This window comes from Garra rufa, chromosome 4 (assembly GCF_049309525.1).
Source record: "Garra rufa chromosome 4, GarRuf1.0, whole genome shotgun sequence".
Lineage (NCBI taxonomy): Eukaryota > Metazoa > Chordata > Actinopteri > Cypriniformes > Cyprinidae > Garra > Garra rufa.
In genome coordinates, this window is record NC_133364.1 from 30,770,011 (window position 1) to 30,792,326 (window position 22,316).

General features: G+C 40.8%; 1 protein-coding gene across 1 annotated transcript in view; it reads left to right on the forward strand.

The window, feature by feature from the left end:
- Positions 1-8,976: 8,976 nt before the first annotated feature.
- The window catches only part of large1 (LARGE xylosyl- and glucuronyltransferase 1), a 32,643-nt gene continuing 19,303 nt past the window's right edge, over positions 8,977-22,316 (forward strand). The window contains exons 1-5 of the mRNA XM_073838967.1: positions 8,977-9,368; positions 11,121-11,305; positions 18,821-19,125; positions 19,957-20,039; positions 20,366-20,489. Of these exons, the coding sequence (XP_073695068.1) occupies positions 11,200-11,305; positions 18,821-19,125; positions 19,957-20,039; positions 20,366-20,489 (618 nt within the window). The 5' untranslated portion in view covers positions 8,977-9,368; positions 11,121-11,199. The remainder of the gene's footprint in view (positions 9,369-11,120; positions 11,306-18,820; positions 19,126-19,956; positions 20,040-20,365; positions 20,490-22,316) is intronic.

Sequence of the window (22,316 nt, forward strand, 5' to 3'; positions counted from 1 at the left end):
CACGGAGTCTCGCATATCCCTCATTGACACAGCGAACTCTCTGCCGTTCTCTCTCATTACGTTTGTGGATAAATGCAGGTTCCAAAGAGTAGTTGTGCACATTGAAATTCCCATGGTAGGACAGGTAGGAAAAGCATCCAAAGTACCGTTGACTGTTGACTTGCTCTTGGTAATTCTGCGGATTTTTCAGTGCATCTTTGAAGGGAGAATACTGCTGGTTCAAAGATAAACCAAATGTCAAGGGATGAGTGTATGACACTCGGTCCATGACACCATAATCTGATCCCATTTCTCTAGGGGGACAAACAAAACAAACAAAAACATGAAAACGTTACATTTCCACCAATTTATGAAACTATTTTGAATTAGGACAAATAAACTTACTTTGTAGAACACCTTTGCACTGATGTAGTCTGTCTCTGCAGTTGGCATTAAACATGGATAGACAATGCTGAAGCTTTCACCTTGAATTCAGTCAGCATGTTATCATCTTCATCTTCTCTCTGCAAGTAAAAACTTCTTTCTTCCTCGCTTCCTCTTATGAGGGTAGGAAAATGAAGTGATGTAAGTAGGGGGATGTCCTCTGTTGCTTTATGAGACAATCGTCCCAAGCATAATTCTTGCAGAAAGCCATGCCTTTATGTAGAGCAGGGCTCACCACACTCGGTCCTGGAGGGCCGGTGTCCCTACAGAGTTTAGCTCCAACCCTAATCAAACACACCTGAACCAGCTAATCAAGGTCTTAATAGGTATACTTGAAACTTCCAGGCTGTTGTGTTGAGGCAAGTTGGAGCTAAACTCTGCAGGACACCGGCCCTCCAGGATCAAGTTTGGTGACCCTTGATGTAGAGCATGATATTCTATTTTTGTTTTCCAGTTGAATTCCTGTTGTTTTGTGTTGTAACTCCTAGATACCTATAGTGAACATATCTCTTGGAAAATAAAGGCAAGTCATGTCTGAACAGTGGGAATACAGGCCCAGCCCGTCTTTTGAAAATCTCATTTATAAAAAAAAGAAAAACACTTTCTCCTAGTGAAGAAAATTTTTGTCTGTAAATTGCATTCAAAGGAATCATTTGCACATAAGTCGTTCCCTAGCATGCATGCAGTCATTTACTGCTAATATTGCAATTTCTGGTCATTTCTGGTCATAATAAGGGCCATTTACAGTGCCCTCCACTAATATTGGCACCCTTGGTAAATATGAGCAAAGGTGGATGTGAAAATAAATCTGCATAATTTATTCTTTTTCACAAGATTCTAACCTGTCATTGAAGTAAAACAATAGAACCTATGGGTGAAATCTCATTATGAAATAAATGTTTTTGTCTAGTTCACGTTGGCCACTATTATTGGCACCCAATTATTGCAACATCCTTTTCCCAAGGTGACAGTTCTGAGTTGTCTCCAACAATGTCTAATGAGTTTGGAGAACATCTGACAAGAGATCAGAGGCCATTCCTTCATACAGAATGTCTCTAGATTCTCCAGAATCTCTCTCTTCCCAGCTTCATGTGGGTGCTTCTCTTCAGTTTCTATACAGGGTTCAGGTCAGGGAACTGGGACGGCCATGATAGAAGCTTCATTCTGTGCTCAGTGACACAATTTTGTGTTGATTTTGATGTTGGAAGATGCAACCATGATCCATTATAAGACAATATAAGGCAGTCAGGTTTTGATTTTTTATCTGCTGGTATTTGATAGAATCCATGAATCCATATATCTAAACAAGATGTCCAGGACCTCCGGCAGAAATCTGGAGGGTTAGCTGCCAAAAAGATATTTTTTAGTTTCATCTGACCATAGAAGCCAGTCCTGTTTGAAGTTCCAATCATGTCTGACAAGTGAATATGCTGGAGTTTGTTTTTGGGTGAGCCAGGAGGATTTTTTCTTCAAACCCTCTGGAACAACATGTGGTGATGTAGGGGCTGTTTTATTTTAGGCTTCCTGACCCCAAGACTCAACAATTCTCTGAAATTCTCCAACTGTGATCCTTGGAGAGTCTTTGGCCACTCAAACTCTCCTCCATATCGTGCATTAGGATGATACAGACACACGTCCTCTTCTAGGCAGATTTGTAACATCTTTAGTTGATTGGAACTTCTTAATCATTGCCCTGATGGTGGGAATGGGGATTTTCAATGCTTTGGCTTTTTTCCTACAGCCACTTTCTATTTTGTGAAGCTCAACCAATTGTTCTGCACATCAGAACTACATTCTTTGGTTTTACTTCTTGTGATGGATGATTAAGGGAATTTGGCTTTTGTGTTCCTCATCTTTATAATCCTGTGGAACAGAATGTCATGACTGGACAATTTTATACTCCTAGCCACCCTGGTGTGCTAAAAAAATTGTAATATTAATGGGAATTTACTTTAGTTAGACACATTTTTAGGGGTGCCAATAATTGTGGCCAACATGAACTAGAGAAAAACATTTATTTCATAATGAGATTCGTTTTACTTCAATGAATGGTTAGAATTTAGTGAATTTTTCGAATGAAAGATCTGAAGGATAAACGATGCAGATTTATTTTCAGTCACCTTTGCTCATATTTACTAAGGGTGCCAATATTAGTGGAGGGCACTGTATGAACAATCTAAGACCAGTTAAATTTAATAATTGGGTTACTGAATAACTGGATAAGTGCAGGGTTCAGAAAATTATGTCTTAATAAAAGACTAGAACAAGTACAGGTGTCACGACCACACACAAAGGGAGAAGGTGAGTATCTTTCAAGGTATTTATTAACAAACGTGCACAGTTCAACACACGTGCAAACGGGTGAATAATGTCTCTGTGGTCAAATCTTCAAACATAACACAACAGGTGAGTTCAAGTTCATAAGGATCATAGCGTTAGCAACAGTCACTTCCCTCTGACACGATTAACGTGTTTCACAGGAGAACATCAGAGCAATCCACGGGGAGCACAGGAGAACATCAGAAGAATCCACGAGGAGCACAGGAGAGACAACAGGAGGGGGAGAAGATCCACAGAGAAGCATCCATGCAACTTCGATACCAGCCGGTGAGTGAGTGAATGAGGTAAGTATTTGAAGGGTGTGGTGATTGCTGGTGCAGGTGACGGTGATTAGAATTCTGGTGATGGTTCACGGGTGTGCTGTGGTGGTGATTGGCTGGTTGGTGGAGGATCGTGGTGATTGGGGCTGAGGGAACGTGCAGAGGGTGTGACATCACCCCCTCCTCCACGGGTGACTCCTGGCACCCAAGAACGGCGACGGGGACGACCACGACCTCTGGGAGCTGGGCGTTCGGGATGTTGGCGGTGGAATTCCTCGAGGAGAGTCGGGTCCAGGATGTCGTCACGGGGTATCCACGATCTCTCCTCGGGTCCGAACCCCTCCCAGTCCACTAGGTACTGGAGCTGGCCGTTCCGCCGCCGGGAGTCTAGGATTTCTTGGACTTGGTAGATGTTATCTCCAAGGATCTCTGGCGGGTCGGGAGGAGGAGGTGACTCCGATTCTGTGGAGGAAGGGAACAGGGGTTCAGTGTGGCGTTTGAGTAGGGAAACGTGAAACGAGGGAGCGATTCTGTAATGTGGAGGTAGGTTTAGACGGTAGGTGACAGGGTTGATTTGTGAGTGCACGGTGAAGGGCCCTATGTAGCGGGGACTCAGCTTCCTGCTGGGCAGCCGGAGGCGTATGTCTCGAGTGGACAGCCATACTTGGTCCCCGGGGAGGTAAACTGGGTTGGGTAGCCTACGACGGTTGGCGTGTTCCGTATGCCTCCGTACTGCCCGCTGGAGATGGACGTGCGCTGAGTCCCACACCCTCTCGCTCTCTCGGAACCAGTGATCTACCGCGGGCACCTCGGAGGACTCTCCAGTCCATGGAAACAGAGCTGGTTGATAACCTAGAATACATTGGAATGGGGTTAGACCAGTAGAGGTTTGACGGAGGGAATTTTGCGCATACTCAGCCCACGGTAGATACTGGCTCCAGGTGTTTTGATGTTGGGAACAGTACGTCCGAAGGTAGCGGGAGATTTCCTGTATTTTCCGTTCGGTCTGCCCGTTCGTTTGAGGGTGATATCCGGATGACAGGCTGACTGTGGTACCCAGGAGTTGGAAGAAGGCCCGCCAGACCCTGGAAATGAATTGGGGTCCCCGATCGGACACGATGTCTTCTGGGAGTCCGAAGTTCCGGAATACATTGTGGAACAGTGCTTCTGCGGTTTCTAGTGCTGTGGGGAGACCTTTGAGAGGTATTAATTTGCAAGCTTTTGAGAATCGATCGACTACCACTAAAATTGTGGTGTAACCCTGAGAGGGGGGCAGGTCTGTGGCGAAGTCAATGCCCAAGTGTGTCCAGGGTCGGCGGGGAATAGGTAATGGTTGTAATTTACCTTCAGGTAAGCGGCGTGGGGTTGTGTTAACGGCGCAGACCGAACATCCTTGGACGTACCGTTCCACTTCCCTGCTCATGTTGGGCCACCAATATTTCTGCTGGAGGAGCGAGAGGGTTCGCCTGCTGCCAGGATGTCCTGAGCCGGGGGACGTGTGCGTACTATCCAGCAGAAGGGGTCTGAGACGGCTTGGGACATAGACACGACCCGGGGGAAGCTCCGGTGGTGCAGGTTCCTCGAAGGTGGCGGCTCGTATATCTTCATCCAGCTGCCATAGTATGGGTGCGAGAAAGACAGATGGGGGTAGAATTGGATCAGGATCGTCAGAGGTAGGTTCAGGTGAGTACATACGTGATAGGGCGTCTGCTTTGGTGTTTTTGTGGCCGGGTTGGTAAGTAATGTTGAAATCGAATCGGGCAAAGAATAGTGACCAGCGAGCTTGACGGGCATTTAGTCTCTTGGCGTGCTGAATGTACTGGAGGTTCTTGTGGTCGGTTATTACGGTGAAGGGGAACTGGGCTCCTTCCAACCAGTGCCGCCATTCTTCGAGGGCGAGCTTTATTGCCAGCAGTTCGCGGTCTCCAATTCCATAATTCTGCTCGGCTGGGGTGAGTTTCTTGGAATAGTACGCACACGGATGGAGGGATCGGGGTTCATCAGACCACTGGGACAGCACAGCTCCTACGCCTACGTCCGCCGCATCAACTTCCACCACGAAGGGCCTTGAAGGGTCGGGGTGCTTGAGGATAGGAGCGGTGGTGAACATCAGCTTTAGACGGTCGAAGGCTTGCTGAGCCTCTGGAGTCCACTGTAGTACCCGGCGTCCTCCCTTTAAGAGGGAAGTGAGTGGAGCCGATAGGAGGCTATAGTTTTTTATAAAGCGTCGGTAGAAGTTAGCGAAGCCTAAGAAACGCTGAAGCTCCTTCACCGTCCTGGGCTCCGCCCACTTGGCCACTGCGTCCACCTTACCGGCTTCCATACGAACTCCCTCCGCAGTGATCACGTATCCGAGAAAGGAGATGGAGGGCTGATGGAATTCACATTTTTCTAATTTCAGATAGAGTTGGTACTCACGGAGGCGTTGGAGAACCTGGCGGACGTGGTCTTGATGTTCCTTTAGGTTACGTGAGTAAATGAGGATATCGTCAATGTAGATGATTACGAATCGATGGAGGTAGTCGCGGAAGATTTCGTTCATGAAATTCTGAAATACGGAAGGACTGTTAGCCAGGCCATAGGGCATCACCTGATATTCATAGTGACCGGTCGGGGTGATGAAGGCGGTTTTCCACTCATCTCCTTCTCGGATACGGATCAGGTTGTACGCACTGCGGAGGTCGAGTTTGGTGAAGATGTGGGCTTCCCGTAGTTCCTCCAAGGCAGCTGGCACTAGAGGAAGTGGATAGGCGAATTTCACCGTGGCGTCGTTGAGCACCCGGTAGTCAATGCAGGGTCTGAGCCCGCCATCCTTCTTGGGGACGAAGAAGAAACTGGATGCTGCTGGGGACGTGGAAGGTCTGATGAACCCCTGTTGGAGAGCCTCCTGGATGTAATTCTCCATGGCCTCCTGCTCAGGACGTGAGAGGGGGTAGATCTTCCCGTGGGGTAGTTTGGCGCCTGGCAGCAGGTCGATACTACAATCCCAGGGCCGGTGCGGTGGTAGTTGTGTGGCCCGTTCCTTGCTGAAGACATCGGTGAAAGACTGATAGACGGGGGGAATGGCGGTGGTGGATTGAGTGGCAGGGCTTTCTATGGTGGTGGCGTGCAGAGGGATAGGATGGTATGGAGACTCTGCATCCGACGAGGAAGGATGGTAGCCGTGGTTCCTGCACGTTTTGCCCCACTCCAGGACCTCTCCTGTGCTCCAATCTATGCGGGGTTGGTGCTTAATGAGCCATGGTCTGCCCAGGATGACATCCACGTTGGCTCGCGGGAGTACTAGGAGGGTTAGATGTTCACGGTGGTTGTGTTGGGAGACGAGGGTCACTTTTCTGGTCCGGTGAGATATCTTACCATCGCCCAATGGTGAGTTTTGGATTGTGGTAATTTGGTATGTGACCTCATTTTGAACGGTGGGAATTCGATATTTAGCAATGAAGTGTGATGAAACAAAATTGCCAGCCGCTCCGGAATCCACGAGCACATAGATGGGGAGAGTACGAGAGTTTACTATTAGTTCAGCGGTAATATGGGGTAAGAGAGACATGGCCGGAGTAATAGATACAGTACTCACCATTGGACGAGGCGGGCGGACTGGACAGGCACTGATGAAGTGAGAGGCTTCTCCACAATATAGGCACAGACGATTATTAATTCGTCGTTTCCTCTCCGCAGGATCCAGGCGATAGGAGTCCGTAATCATAGGTTCTTCCGCATCTCGTTGGGGTGACGGTGTTCGAAGTGGAGGGAAGCTGGGTACAGACTTTGTAGAAGGACATGCTGAGAGATGTTGAGAGATGCCTACTGCCTTCTTAATAAAGGTTTCCAGCGGTACGTTGTCATCGTAAATGACCATATGCTTGCGGATCTGGGGTTTAAGCCCCTTACGGTAGGCTGCTAGGAGAGCGATTTGGTTCCAACCACTGGTGGCCGCTAGGGAGCGGAAGCGCAGGGTGTATTCGTGAATATTGGACGCACCTTGATTCAGAGTGATCAGTTCATCGTGTACGGAAAGGGGAGTGAGCACAGCTCCAAACACGTCCTTGAAGTGGGCAACGAAAGCATTATAGGAGATTAAAGCGTCGCTCCGTGAATTCCAGAGTGCGTCTGCCCATTGAAGTGCCTGCCCAGTGAGGAGGGAAATCATAAAAGATATCTTAGAAATTTCGTTAGGAAACTGGTGTGCGTTGGCTTCGATATAGAGGGAACTTTGCAGGAGGAAACCATTGCAGCCACCCGGGTCTCCGGAATAACTCATAGGGCGAGAGAGGGGCGTGTTGGAAATCGTCGTTGGAGCAGCAGGTAGAGATTGACGAAGGACGTTTACCATATCCGAAAATGGGTCAGGGGTGTCTTCGGTGATAGTGGCGCTCGCCTCCATGAGTGACGCGGTGAGTTAATACTTTTTTGGGCTGGTATCCTGTCACGACCACACACAAAGGGAGAAGGTGAGTATCTTTCAAGGTATTTATTAACAAACGTGCACAGTTCAACACACGTGCAAACGGGTGAATAATGTCTCTGTGGTCAAATCTTCAAACATAACACAACAGGTGAGTTCAAGTTCATAAGGATCATAGCGTTAGCAACAGTCACTTCCCTCTGACACGATTAACGTGTTTCACAGGAGAACATCAGAGCAATCCACGGGGAGCACAGGAGAACATCAGAAGAATCCACGAGGAGCACAGGAGAGACAACAGGAGGGGGAGAAGATCCACAGAGAAGCATCCATGCAACTTCGATACCAGCCGGTGAGTGAGTGAATGAGGTAAGTATTTGAAGGGTGTGGTGATTGCTGGTGCAGGTGACGGTGATTAGAATTCTGGTGATGGTTCACGGGTGTGCTGTGGTGGTGATTGGCTGGTTGGTGGAGGATCGTGGTGATTGGGGCTGAGGGAACGTGCAGAGGGTGTGACAACAGGCTAGATTACTACTTTGCCCACATATTAATTTTTTGTGTCTCTGAAATGTACATTAAAATATTAATATGTTACGAGATGCTCACAGTCCCTGGACATGTTGCAGTTCATGAAATCTTTGTAATAAAGGTGTAATTCTGTAATTAGTTTCTTGTCTAACAGACTTTTTAGTTCTAGTTACTCTTATACAATGACTATCTTTGTTTTAATGATGACATTTTCAGTGGAACTATTTTGAAGTGCTTTTATTACAGAGAAGAACACCCAGTTCTAAATAATCTGTATTCATATGTCTAAGGGTGGCGAAAAGCACAAAACATAAAACTACAAAAGGTAACAACAAAATCTGATATGTGACCCTGGACCACAAAACCAGTCTTAAGTCGCTGGGGTAAATTTGTAGCAATAGCCAAAAAGACAACATTGTATGGATCAAAATTATCGATTTTTCTTTTTTGCCAAAAATCATTAGCATATTAAGTAAAGATCATGTTCCATGAAGATATTTTGTATATTTTCTACCATAAATATATCAAAACTTGATTTTTGATTAGTAATATGCATGGCTAAGAACTTCATTTGGACAACTATTAAGGTAGTTCTCAATAATTAGTTTTTTTTGCACCCTCAGATTCCAGGTTTTCAAATAGTTGCATCTCAGACAAACATTGTCCTATTTTAACAAACAATATATCAATGGAAAGCTTATTTACTCAGCTTTCAGATGATGTAAGAATCTCAATTTTGACATATTTACACTTATGACTGGTTTTGTGGTCCAAGCTCACATATGGAAGATGTAGGTTTGGGTGCTCTGTATACTAGTATACTGTGATAGTAACAGTAAGCAGAGCAATAGTACGCAGTACTGAATCCAATCCATTTTTTTCCAGGTCGTAGTGAAAGCGCATTCGCCTGGACTGGATTGTGGATTGTGGATTGAGGCAGTGATTGGAGGATATGTTGGGAATGAGAACTGGAGGAGGCTGGGAAACAAACAGGGAGTGTTGTGTAGACTAGAGGCCGCAATGTTCATATTATACGCATCGATATCACAAAAATGATCGAATAAACGGCTTGTTTGGCGGATTCCAATGCACAACTAGCGTGCAAGGAAGCAGAAGACGATATTTCCCGCAGATTTTCACTAAAGACCAACCACATCCATTAAATCCAGCATGCGGCATTTTTACACGCTGATCTTGCATAGAGATGAACACAAACGCGTTCTGAGACACTGACATATCTGTGGTATCTCCTCGCGGTGATTCTGGATTTGTGAAGACGATTGTTATAAAGGCGTTAGCTCTTCATTCATGCGCATATCGCAGGAATACTGAAGATCATCTGTTTGTCACTTTGAGTTAATTTCATTGGCAATAACGGATTCGTAAAGTCACAAGTGATTTCAACATTACAGGTGAGACGGCATGCATTTAACAGCCCTACGATTTGCAACCATATTAAATCACCTGTGAATCATAATACGTGAATGATTGTTTCTATATGTGGACTCATCATTAAAAACTCTTCTGAAACACTTCTCACTCTCTCATTCGTTTGTTTTATTCGCTCGCTAACAATGTTCAACAAAGGACGTATTGGCGTAATTTCCCCAGAACGGTTATGAGCAAATATCTTTTCCATCACATCACAAATCACCATTCATTATGTGTGGAAAATAAATTTTAAACATTTTTGTAATAAAATGGCCGACTCCTCTATCTTGCTACGGGTATATTTACTGTCATACGTGAACAGTATGACATTTTAATTTCTGCATTATTTTCACACAATAAATGTTAAAATACTTTGTGTGTTCAACAGAAAACAACGACTGTGTGGAATATTGGTCTCGATACATAAAGAGTCAACAACTGTAATTAAAACGTTTCAAAAAATGTTTTAGGGCGACCTTCAACAAAACCTAACAACAACAACAACAAAAAAGGTTCAACCCATCTTAACATATTTCTTCCCTTTTTTATAGTGCTACTATACAGTTTTACTGCATTAACAAAAGTATTCGTGGCATTTTGAGCAACTGCCTTTGGGAATCATGGTAGTTTCCTTAAGCTATTCATGTAATAATATTTATATTAATTAGTCATAGTTTAATTACCCACAGTCTGATATTGTCACTGTAGGTATTTAGTTTGAAATGAGTGCGGGCTTTGGCTAATTTTTTTAAATGAATACTGATTGAGTATATAAATATTTGTATCTTAAATATTATTTAAATATAATTGTATACAATTTTGCTCGATTAAATTTGCAGATGGAAATCTACTTATACTTGCATGTTTGATTGATATCGCAATCTACAATATTTAACTTATGCATGAATATATTAAGCACAAAGATTTTCAAAGACTTTGATATATATTTTAAATTCTTTATAGCACTAATAAAATAATAAAGGTTAATAGTAGTTAAGGAAAAGGTTAAAAAACATCGCAGTTTTCTTTTAAAACAGCTGTGTAGTAGTACAGAAACTATATGTATTGTAGACAGGGATCTGGTGTTTATTATTGTTTTGCATAGAATGTACAAATACAGCTATTAGCCGTATTTAAGTGCATAAGCTGAGTTAATGAAGATTTTGAATAGATTTAGTCTCAGCAGCATGATCATACACTACGATGCTTTGCATTACCACAGCTTGAATGTTGTCTTTAGTGCTGAGACAGCAGCTGCTGAATCTAAGGCAAAACCAACCTCATGATGAATGTTTCAGCCTGTTCTTTAGCACTGCAGTCAGAAACCTGAATGCACATAGTAGTAGTTCATCAGTGTTGAGATTGTGTAGTGGTTACTGATCTTGGTTCCAGACTGAAAGATTTCAGGTTTGAATTTAGGTAGCTTTTATCACAGTCAAGCATACTGTCTCAAAGCATAGATGTTTTTTTTTTTCTCCTGGAAATGCATCACAAGATGTTTTATTTGATTATTGTCCCAAACAACACACTTCATGTACACTAACCATCTTGATGGCTTGACAAAATAACTTCACATCATTAATCATTTGAATTCAAAGCAAAGGACTGTTTGGATCTGTTCAGACTGGCAATGCTTAAATTCATTTTGATGGCATCTGTACAAAGTTTTACATATTCTAGCAAATGAGTGTTTTGTTGTTATAAAAATAATTTTGCATTTTATATTTTTACAGAGCAGTGCCATGTATCCCCCATCCAAACAGCTGATGCCCACATAGAGGTCTCCAATCAGACACCCTCTGGCTGCAGAGGATGCTGGGAATGTGTCGTGGGCGCAGGAAGTTTGTGGCTGCCTCCCTCGCCCTGATTTTTATCCCGGCCCTCACCTGGCTCTATCTATCAACTGCAAATTTCACGGGTATGACGCCACACATGACAAATCATACTTTTTGTAACTGAGGTGTCAAACGCAAATGATCTTATACAAATATAACATCTACAGTGCCTTGCAAAAGTATTCATACCCCTTTCTTTTTTTTTTTTACATTTTGTTTTGTTGCAGCATTATGTTAAACTGCTTTAAATTAGTTTTCCCCCACATCAATTTACACTCCATACACCATACACCTTTACAGCCTCAAGTCTTTTTGGGTATGAGGTGACAAGCTCTGCACATCTGCATTTGGCAATTATCTGCCATTCTTTGCCTCACCTTATCACCTCTCAAGCTCTGTCAGCTTGGATGGGGGCTGGCAGACATTTTCTAGAGTCCTAGTTGTTCCAATCATCTTCCATTATGGATAATGGAGGCTACATGCTTCTGTGAACCTTCAATGCAGCAGCTTTTTTTCTGAACTCTTCCCTAGATCATTGCCTTAACACAAGTCTGTCACTGAGCTCTACAGGCAGTTATCTTGACCTCAGGACTTGGTTTTTGCTCTGATATGCATTTTCAGCTGTTAGACCTTTTCTGAAAGGTGTGTGCCTTTCTAAATCATACTCACTCAAATGAATTTGCCACAGTTTAACTCCACTCGAAGTGTAGTAACATCTAGAAGCAATATGAATGCTCCTGAGCTAAATTTCGAGTGTCCCAGAAAAGGGTATGAATACATATGCAACGGGATCTTTTCAGTTTTTTATTTTTAATAAATTTGCACAATAATAATGTATACTAATATATAATAATGTAATTCTTGATACTTGGCGGGAATTCTACATAACAAGAATTTCTATTCAGAAATGATATGTTCTTGAACACAATAGATTCACATGAGTAAAGTACCACCGTTACTCTGCTGAGCATGATTTTATATGATTCATTTTCTACGCTGTCTTTCAATGTCTTAGAATAAAACTGACTGTCTAATAACTGGAAGTACACACATCTTGGTATTTGGAATTTTTCAGCTAATAGGCATAGTTTAGGAGTTAAAAATATTTTGGACACAAACCAGTAACTTAAAATGTAACCTGTCCATAATCTGTAGCCAGAATGGTTTGACAAAATGGCGTTCTTATATACCGTGTAAAAGGGTAACTATTTCCAGCTGACATTTCCAACATAAATTATCATTCATTGGATTCATCCTATAAAGTCTCAATGGAGTGTGGTAGTACCTGTACAAAGTCTTATGCTATGTGAACCTCACCCAGCTAAAATGCTAGACCATTTCTCAGTCAATTTCTTCACTAATGTGCCTCTGCCATATGATCTTTACATTTTTTAAATCACTGCTCCTAACAGAATAAAAAAGAATGGTGTTTACAATATCCACAATGAACTTAAAACACAATGAAAGAGAGAACATTTATGTTGAAAGTGTGTATTTTGTTTGCACCATACCACAAAACAGTCCTTAACAATCTGTGTCCTGCAAGTGTTTTTGGAAAGGTAAGTCCACAAAGTGTGACTCCACATGTCAGAGTAGGTCAAGTAACAGAACTTAATACAACAGAGAACAGAATCAGTAATGTCAACTTTGTAAAATTTAAGAAAAAATCATATTCTGCTTTAAAACAGTTTTAAAAAGACCATAGCTTTATTCAGTTCAGTGTTGATTCTGTTTAGTTCAATAACTACGTGAAGTTAATCAATTATAAAACAAGTTCAGTTCAAAGATAAGCAGCTCAACTGCCTTTATTCGGCTTCAGTGTTGATTCAGTTCAAGCATGAATGCTTCTTGTCACCTCAAGTTTTTTCACTAAACATGTTGTCTTGTTTATTATCTGTTTTTGACAATATGCATTCTCATTATCTATCACAACCATAGGGGCAGAATTATGTTTCTGCTGGTGGGTGGTCAACCATCACCCCAACCCCCACCCGAACCTGCAGTTTGCATTTTTAAAAAAAATATAAAACACATTGCCACGACTGTTTCCATGACTAAATAATAACTGGGATAGGTTATCATACACATGCACAACAAATTTAATATTTTTAAATATTTTATTTTCATTACTCTTAATTTATTATACTGGGTTTTAGTTTTTTTTCTAGAGTATACTCTGTGGGATGGCGCATATGATAGATTTACTACACAAAATGTATCTTGCAAAGTGTATCGCACATACTGCAAATATACAGGTGCTGGTCATATAATTAGAATATCTTCAAAAAGTTGATTTATTTCACTAATTCCATTCAAGAAGTGAAACTTGTATCATGTATACATTCATTCCACACAGACTGGTATATTTCTAGTGGTTATTTCTTTTAATTTTGATGATTATAACTGACAACTAATGAAAACACCAATTCAGTATCTCAGAAAATTACTTAAGACCAATACAAAGAAAGGATTTTTAGAAATCTTGGCCAACTGAAAAGTATGAGCATGTACAGCACTCAACAGTAAAATACGTCAACCTGACCATATTCTGGAACAGTAGGATAGCCTGGTAACTGTAAGCTCACTGTCTATCATTTGTCTATTTGTTAAATATTTATTTGCACTATGTTAAGTCTAATGTTTAGTTTATGTTTAGTGTGTGTCATATTTTGTTTTAAAATTGCACATTGGAGTATGGGAGAAACGAAATTTCAGTCTGCTGTGTAATGCACTGTTGCATGGTTTGATTGACAATAAAGTTGACTTGAACTTGAAAAATACTTAGTTGGGGCTCCTTTTGCCTGAATTACTGCAGCAAAGCAGCGTGGCATGGAGTCGATCAGTCTGTGGCACTGTTCAGGTGTTATGAGAGCCCAGGTTGCTCTGATAGTGGCCTTTAGCTCTTCTGCATTGTTGGGTCTGTCATATTGCAACTTCCTCTTCACAATACCATACCATACCATAGATTTTCTATGGGGTTAAGGTTAGGCGAGTTTGCTGGCCAATTAAGAACAGGGATACTATGGTCCTTAAACCAGGTACTGGTAGCTTTGGCACTGTGTGCAGGTTACACTGGACCTCAAGCAACGTGGATTCTGTGCCTCTCCTCTCTTCCTCCAGACTCTGGGACCCTGATTTCCAAAGGAAATGCAAAATTTACTTTCATCAGAGAACATAACTTTGGACCACTCAGCAGCAGTCCAGTCCTTTTTGTCTTTAGCCCAGGCGAGACGCTTCTGACGCTGTCTGTTGTTCAAGAGTGGCTTGACACAAGGAGTGCGACAGCTGAAACCCATGTCCATGGCCTGGAAAACTCCCCAGATCTTAAAATTTGTAGTCAATCCTCAAGAGGCGGGTGGACAAACAAAAACCCACTAATTCTGACAAACTCCAAGAAGTGATTATGAAAGAATGGGTTGCTATCAGTCAGGATTTGGCCCAGAAGTTGATTAAGAGCATACCCAGTCGAATTGCAGAGGTCCTGAAAAAGAAGGGCCAACACTGCAAATACTCTCTGCATAAATGTCATGTGATTGTCGATAAAAGCCTTTGAAACGTATGAAGTGCTTGTAATTATATTTCAGTACATCACACAAACAACTGAAACAAAGATCTAAAAGCAGTTTAGCAGCAAACTTTGTGAAAACTAATATTTGTGTCATTCTCAAAACTTTTGGCCACGACTGTACATTATACAAGTTTCGCTTCTTTAATGGAATTAGTAAAATAAATCAACTTTTTGAAGATATTCTAATTATATGACCAGCACCTGTATTATTTAGTAACCATCACACATTCATTCTATGAGGGCTGTGCTTTACTAAATAAAATACTTTACAATATTCCTGTTTACAATAAGCACATATTTGCGCATACACGGGACAAAGTTTGAGGGTGCACACATAATATCTGAGGGAGCGTGGAGCCACGATCTCTATAGAGGAGAGCAAGCCCGCTGCAAGCCGAGACATTTGTGTTGGCACCCTCTCCTATTACAAATAATGCATTGACATTTCCATTGAAATAACGCCAAAACCTGCCTAAAGTAAAACTAAGTAATACAAGCTACAATTCACTTCTTATTGGTTAAAATGAACCGAGAATATCTTGTGTTTTTCCGTGGGTGCTCAAGCCCCTGAGCACCCATGCGGTCGGTGCCTATGATCACAACTGATGCAAATTTTGAAAGCTAAGGCACTGGATTTAATTATCAAATTTTTTACAACAAAATTTGTTTTTAAATACCTCTTTGCTTATCAACATTTTGACAGCTATCCAAGTAATCTAAGTTTATATTTGCAATTAGGTAATTCAGGTAGACTTGATAGACAAAATTCTATTATAGATTATGTACATTAACAGGCACTTATGTTTATGGATTAAAAATATGATGAAATTCTTAAGTTGCAGTTGTATTGTATTTGCGACTGAAATTCTCATCTTTTACCATACTGACGCACACCAATATGTTGTTAACTACCAACAATAATCTTATTGAAATTACACATTTTACTAGATAACACGACATTAGTGACACCACAACATAATTTTCTATTTATGTGTTTTCCATTTGTTATGTGAATTGTCATATTAAAGCATTAAAAAACCCAGAGTATTTCAAAAGCAGGAAACGGACAGACAGATTAATTCTCCTCTCATATTTGTAGTTATATCACTGTACCACTTCTCCTTCAAACACGAAAATCATACGAAATTGGGCTAACTGAGATTTCATTTTAATGAACACAGAAATGCAATAAATAGAACTGCTAGTAAATCATTCAGTTAATATTATTTCTTCCAATAAAGATCATTTCAGATGTTTGGATTCACACAAAAACAAGTGTTTAATTTTGTAATAACAGTTTTGTAAAGTAATGTTAGTATTTTTTTTTTCTGTGCGGCTACAGATTTTGTGTAATGTGCTGCAAAATTAAGTGATATAAACATGTTCAAGTTCATTCTGCTAGTCTTGTTCTTCCAAATAGTAAAGCCATATAGGCCCATTGAAGCATTTTTACACTGTGTGCTGAATGGAGTCACTGTAGCCTGTCTAAAATGGTTGATATACTCCAGTGGCTTTTAATGACTTTTGGCTGAAAGTTAAATGTCTTTGCTGTCACTTTATTAACTGTGAATTAATTATTACACCTCTGATTCAAGCTCACTCTTGTTGAACAGCTCAAAAATGTGTTGAAGTTTGTTTCTCCAGGGTCATTGTGAGATGTGTTCTTGCAGTACATTCTACATCTTACCTGTTAACACACACATTGTTTGTACTTAAATATCCATATCCTTTTAACAGAGAAATATAATAAATGCAATATACAGTTTTGCTGCTCTCAGATGATAAGCACCTACAGAGGATTCCTAAATTTTTTCAAGTTTTCAGTGGCACATTTTAATAAATTATGATTTTATATATATTATCACCCCTCACACTTCAGAAACCATTTTAGTATATCTTCTCAAGGGACAATACTATAGAAATGAAACTGGGATATATTTTAGAGTAGTCAATGTGCAGTTTGTATATCAGTATAGATTTACTGTCCTCTGTAAATAACTCAACATACAGCCATTATTGTCAAAATAGCTGGCAACAAAAGTGAGTACACTCTAAGTGATAACAGCAGAATATTGTTTAACCATGCACGTCACATGTCATATTCATCATATTTATGTTTTTGTCTGCTTGACAGGACCATACAAAGTTGTGTATCTTGTATTAGAGCAGTTAAAATTAGGTGCTTTAAGTACAATTCTCTCATACTCACCACTGGATGTTCAACATGGCATCTCATGGCAAAGAACTCTCTGAGGATTTGAGAATTAGAATTGTTGCTCTCCACAAAGATGGCCAAAGCTATTAGAGGTTCATTAACACAGTTACACTACAGTGGTCAGGGTCATACAGAGGTTTTCCAATATGGGTTCCATTCGGAACAGGGCTTGCAAGAACCTGCCTTAAAAAAACAGATGCATGAGTGCTGCCAGCATTGCTTTAAAGCTTGCAGAAGTAGAAGGTCAGCTTGTCGGTGCTCAGACCATACGTGGCACGCTGCATCAAGTCGGTTTGCATATGCGTTGTCCCAGAAAGAAGCCTCATCTGAAGCTGGCTCACAAGAAAGCCCGCAAACAGTTTGCTGAAGACAACCTGTCCAATTGAATTGAAAGAATTACTGGAACCATGTCCTGTGGTCTGCTGAGACTATAAGATAAACTTGTTTGGCTCAGATGGTGTCCAGTATGTGTGGCGATGCCCTGGCAGTACCAAGAGAATTGTGTCTTGCCTACAGTCAAGCATGGTGGTGGTAGCATCATGGTCTGGGGCTGCATGAGTTCTGCTGGTACTGGGGAGCTGCAGCTTATTGAGGGAAACATGGATTTCATTATGTACTGTACATTCTGAAGCAGAACATGATGCCTTCCCTCCAGAAACTAGACAGAACGACAGTTTTCCAACATGATAATGATTCCAAACACATCACCAAGATGACAACTGCCTTGCTGAACCCTATTAAGTACCTGTGGGGTCTAGCAGCTCCGTGAGGAGTGGAAGAGGATCCCAGCAACAACCTGTGCAGTTCTGGTCAATTCCATGCCCAGGATGATTAAGGCAGTGCCAGATAACAAGTGCTATTGACACTTTGGACAAGTTCACTTTTGTTACCAGCTATTTTGACAATAACGGCTGTATGTTGAGCAATTTTCAGGTGACAATAAATCTATACTGCAATACAAGCTGAACATTGCCTGCTCTAAAATATATCCAAGTTTCATTTCTATAGTATTGTCCCTTGAGAAGATATACTAAAATGGTTTCTGAAATGTGAGGGGTGTACTCACTTTTGTGACATACTGTAAGCTTGCTGATATTTTAAATATTATTGTGGGTTTTAGTAGATAAGAAATCTTAGATAACAACTATGATTTGAATTCTTAAATGCTTTTTAAATGTTTTTTGGTTGTGGGCCAGCAGTTTGCACCAATTCTGTAGAATGGCTCATAAAAAGATGAAATGCTTCAAAATAGTGCGAACACTGTGGAAGGTCCTGTCTGACTGAAACATTTGTTGTGCATTTTAAGTGCACTGAGCACCTTATTTTTTGTGTTTGTAACAGTAAAAGAAGTCTGCAAGTATCTTGACATGTAATTCTTTTTTTATAAACACAGAAAGTGTATATAATTAGAGTATATAACACAGTAAGTGTATATATATATATATATATATATATATATATATATATATATATATGTATTTATATGCACTCAAGAGTTTTTTTTTTGTTGCTAAGGAATAATTATCTCTAACAAATACATAATACACTATTCTATTTATTTTTATAATATAATGTAAAATAATTTATAAAATAAATATTTAGTATGTGTATGTGTGAATGATTAACAGAATCTGTTTAAGAGCCATTCATGAATCAGACAACACAGGTCAATCTATATATATATATATTTTTTAATTCAGACTCCTTAAAAAGTGACATCTCCAATCCAAAAATAGAAAATTGACAGATTTAGTGCAGTAGCTGTGGTTTGCTGGACAGATGTTTAGTGATCCTCGACCATCTCTGTGTTTCCAGTCAAACCGCTGCCTCTGTCGCCGCTGGATCCTCAGTCATCTGTGCTGATCGGAGCGGCCGCTGAGCATCAGGATTTGGAGCTGCGGCTACGGGATGTGGAGGAACATAACCATGTGCTGCGGAGAGAGATTAGCCTGCCACCCAGGGTTCCAACCCATAGCAGCCATCATAGCAACAGTCGCCAAGGCAACCAGTTACACACCCATTCCACAGAAGAGGGTACAGGTGATAGCGAGGCTAAAAAAGGAGCTGCCTCAGGCAACAGCTCGGACTGTGTGCCTCAGCCTGTGGTGAACAAATGTGAGGTTAGTATGCTGAATCAGGACCTTACACTCAACTGATTCACACATTATCAAGACCTCATCCTCAGATTCCTTAAATGTGACCCTGGACCACAAAACCAGTCATAAGGTTAAATTTTACAAAACTGAGATATATACATCATATGAAAGCTCAATGAATAAGCTTTCTATTGATGTATGGTTTGTTAGGATAGGACAATATTTGGCTGAGATACATCTATTTGAAAATCTGAAATCTAAGGGTGCAAAAAACCAAAATACTGAGAAAATCACCTTTAAAGTTGTCCAAATTAAGTTCTTAACAATGCATATTACTAATCAAAAATTACATTTGGATAGGTTTACAGTAGGAATTTTACAAAAAATCTTCATGGAACATGATCTTTACTTAATTTCCTAATTATTTTTGACATAAAAGAAAAATCAATAATTTTGACCCATACAATGTATTTTTGGCTATTGCTACAAATATACCCCAGCGACTTAAGACTGGTTTTGTGGTCCAGGGTCACAAATCATGTTTTGTTGAGGAGGGATTTGCCTTAATCTATATTTTTGTTCTTTGATATTTCCCTACTTTGTAAATGTAAACAAGATGTGATTTGATAAAATTGTAGTGTCATATCTTGAAATTGTAAACTGAAATGTATGTATTTTATACAGAGTTGGCGCCAGCCCATACAAACTGTTGGGGGGTGGGGTTTAAAAATCACTTTAAAGTTGGGTTCCCCCTTGGTAGAAATCGACAAGGTTAAGGGGCATGGAGACCAGGCCACTGATTGCATCAATGCTGCTTCAGACTGTTCTAAATACCACTTGTCTTTCTCATCACAGACCATTCATATTGCCATTGTGTGCGCGGGGTACAACGCGAGCAGAGATGTTGTCACTTTGGTCAAGTCAGTTCTGTTTCACAGGTAAATTTAGAGTCTATGGCTGTCCACATTCACAGGATATTCACTGCTCCATACAGTGAGCAGGATTCAGCTAGGATGTTGCCTTAGAGGTTTTACTCATCTTAGTTTGCATGGATAAAAGCAAGAGTTAAGCCAGCAATGACAATGATATATTTTATTCCTAATGCTATTTCAAACTAATGACCTTCTTGGCGTAGAATGCGAATTTCTGAATATCCTGGCTTTTGTAAATAATAGAAAGTAATAAAAAATGAGTAAATGATATCAGCATTTTGAACTAGTTGATAGTAAATGACAGGAAATGTTTGTTCTCTTCTGTGTGTCAGGCGGAACCCACTCCACTTCCATTTCATCACGGACTCCATTGCTCGGAAGATCCTGGCCGATCTCTTCCACACCTGGATGGTGCCGGCTGTTCATGTCAACTTTTATGACGCTGATGAGCTGAAGGTTTGTGCAACTACTGCTTTGCTCAGTAGACCTCATCAGTGAAGCTCACTTTTTTTTAGCAGAATTGATGATGAAAGTGTAGGGTTTTCAAAAGTTTCCTAAAGATTCTGATTCCTTTACCATACCGACCAGTTTTGAAATGAGTTACAACACTGATTTAAAGCAGTGTTCAAGAATAATTGCTTATCCCATGAATCATTACATATTACACAGTCATAAACCATCTCTGTTTATATTAGATGCTGAGTTGGCCAATCCAGACCTACTCATTTGTTTTTATTGAAAGGTGATGTACCACCATGCCATTTTTGTCACTCCTATTAATTATGAATGAGAGAAAGTGCAACACCCAATATGGTGGATAAGCCCCGCCTTTTTAAATGAAAGAACTAATTGTTGATTAGTAAAGTCAGCGCGTCACTGCAACTGCGGTTAGAAGTCCCCGTTGCTTTTGAAACAATCAGCGTTCCAAGATGTGCGCTCAGTACTGCAAATGCGCACTGGCTGATCTAACCTGAAAAATAAGCTTTTTTTAACGTTATTGGAGCACATGGAACAATATCTCAAGGGGGCCTATTATGCTCTTTTACAAAGTCTTTATTTTGTTTTGGGGGTGCACTAGAACAGCGGTTCCCAAATTCCAGTCCTCGCGCCCCACCGCTCTGCACATTTTGCAAGTCTCTCTTAGTTAACACACCTGATTCAGATAACCAGCTCATTAGAAGTGAGGTCCGTGCAGGAACTGCGATCCGATTGACATGGTCCCTGCAAATTGTTCATTGCTCCCTGCTCCCTAAGCGGGGGAAATCTGTTTACTATACTTCGAAACATTCATTCATATATTTGCGCTACGTCACCGCATGTAGCGTCTTCACACACAGACGAAACTTACTAGAGAAGTGTGACATAAGTGCATCTGTAAATAAATGCATTTTAAATTTACGTCTCGCACGCTTTAATGACCTTCAAATGGAACACATACGCTCGCTTCGAACTAATGAATAATGGCGGAATATCCTGTGATGTCCACTTCGAAGGGCAGTAACGTTGGAATAGAACAAACGTCGGAAGCGATGCGTGAAACACACAAAATGTGCAGAGCGGTGGGTCGCGAGGACTGGAATTGGGAACCGTTGCACTAGAACATGCTGTCATACTTGATGGTTTGAAAAATCACATTTTTACATTATTTCAATAGCTTTCTCCCCAGCTTGGCACAAATGGCTCAAATAGTTCTGGGTTTGATGAAGGTCCGCTTTCTGAAAAACAAAATGTGTTGTGATTGGTTAGCAGTCCTACTGCATTGCAATTGGCGAACAGCTTAGACGGCGCTTCAGTCCTGCAAGGCCCCTTCCCAAAGCAGCAAGTTCCATGTACAACTACACAAACTAGATTAATATGTTATAGATATTTTTCTTACAAAAGCTCGTCAGATTGCTAAAGGAGTGTTTTATTAACCCCTCCGGAGCCATGTGAGGCACTTTTTTTTTTATTATGGATCGATTTATTTTGGACTGATGGAGAGAAACACTTGTCTATGCCATTCAGTTTATGCCGTTCTAAAGCTTGGGAGTGCCAGGACTATTTTTAATATAACTCTGACTGCATTCGTCTAAAAGAAAGAAGTTATATACACCTAGGATGCATGGAGGGTGAGTAAATAATACACTACAGTAGTGTTGGTCCTATTGTCAGCCTGCAAGATTGCGATACATGATTATTATCATTATTGTGCTCATTTATTTAATTATTTACATGCCCGAAACCTGCTCCAGCAAAAGGCTAATGAAGCTATCCACACTGTATGATGAATAAATCTCTTAACAC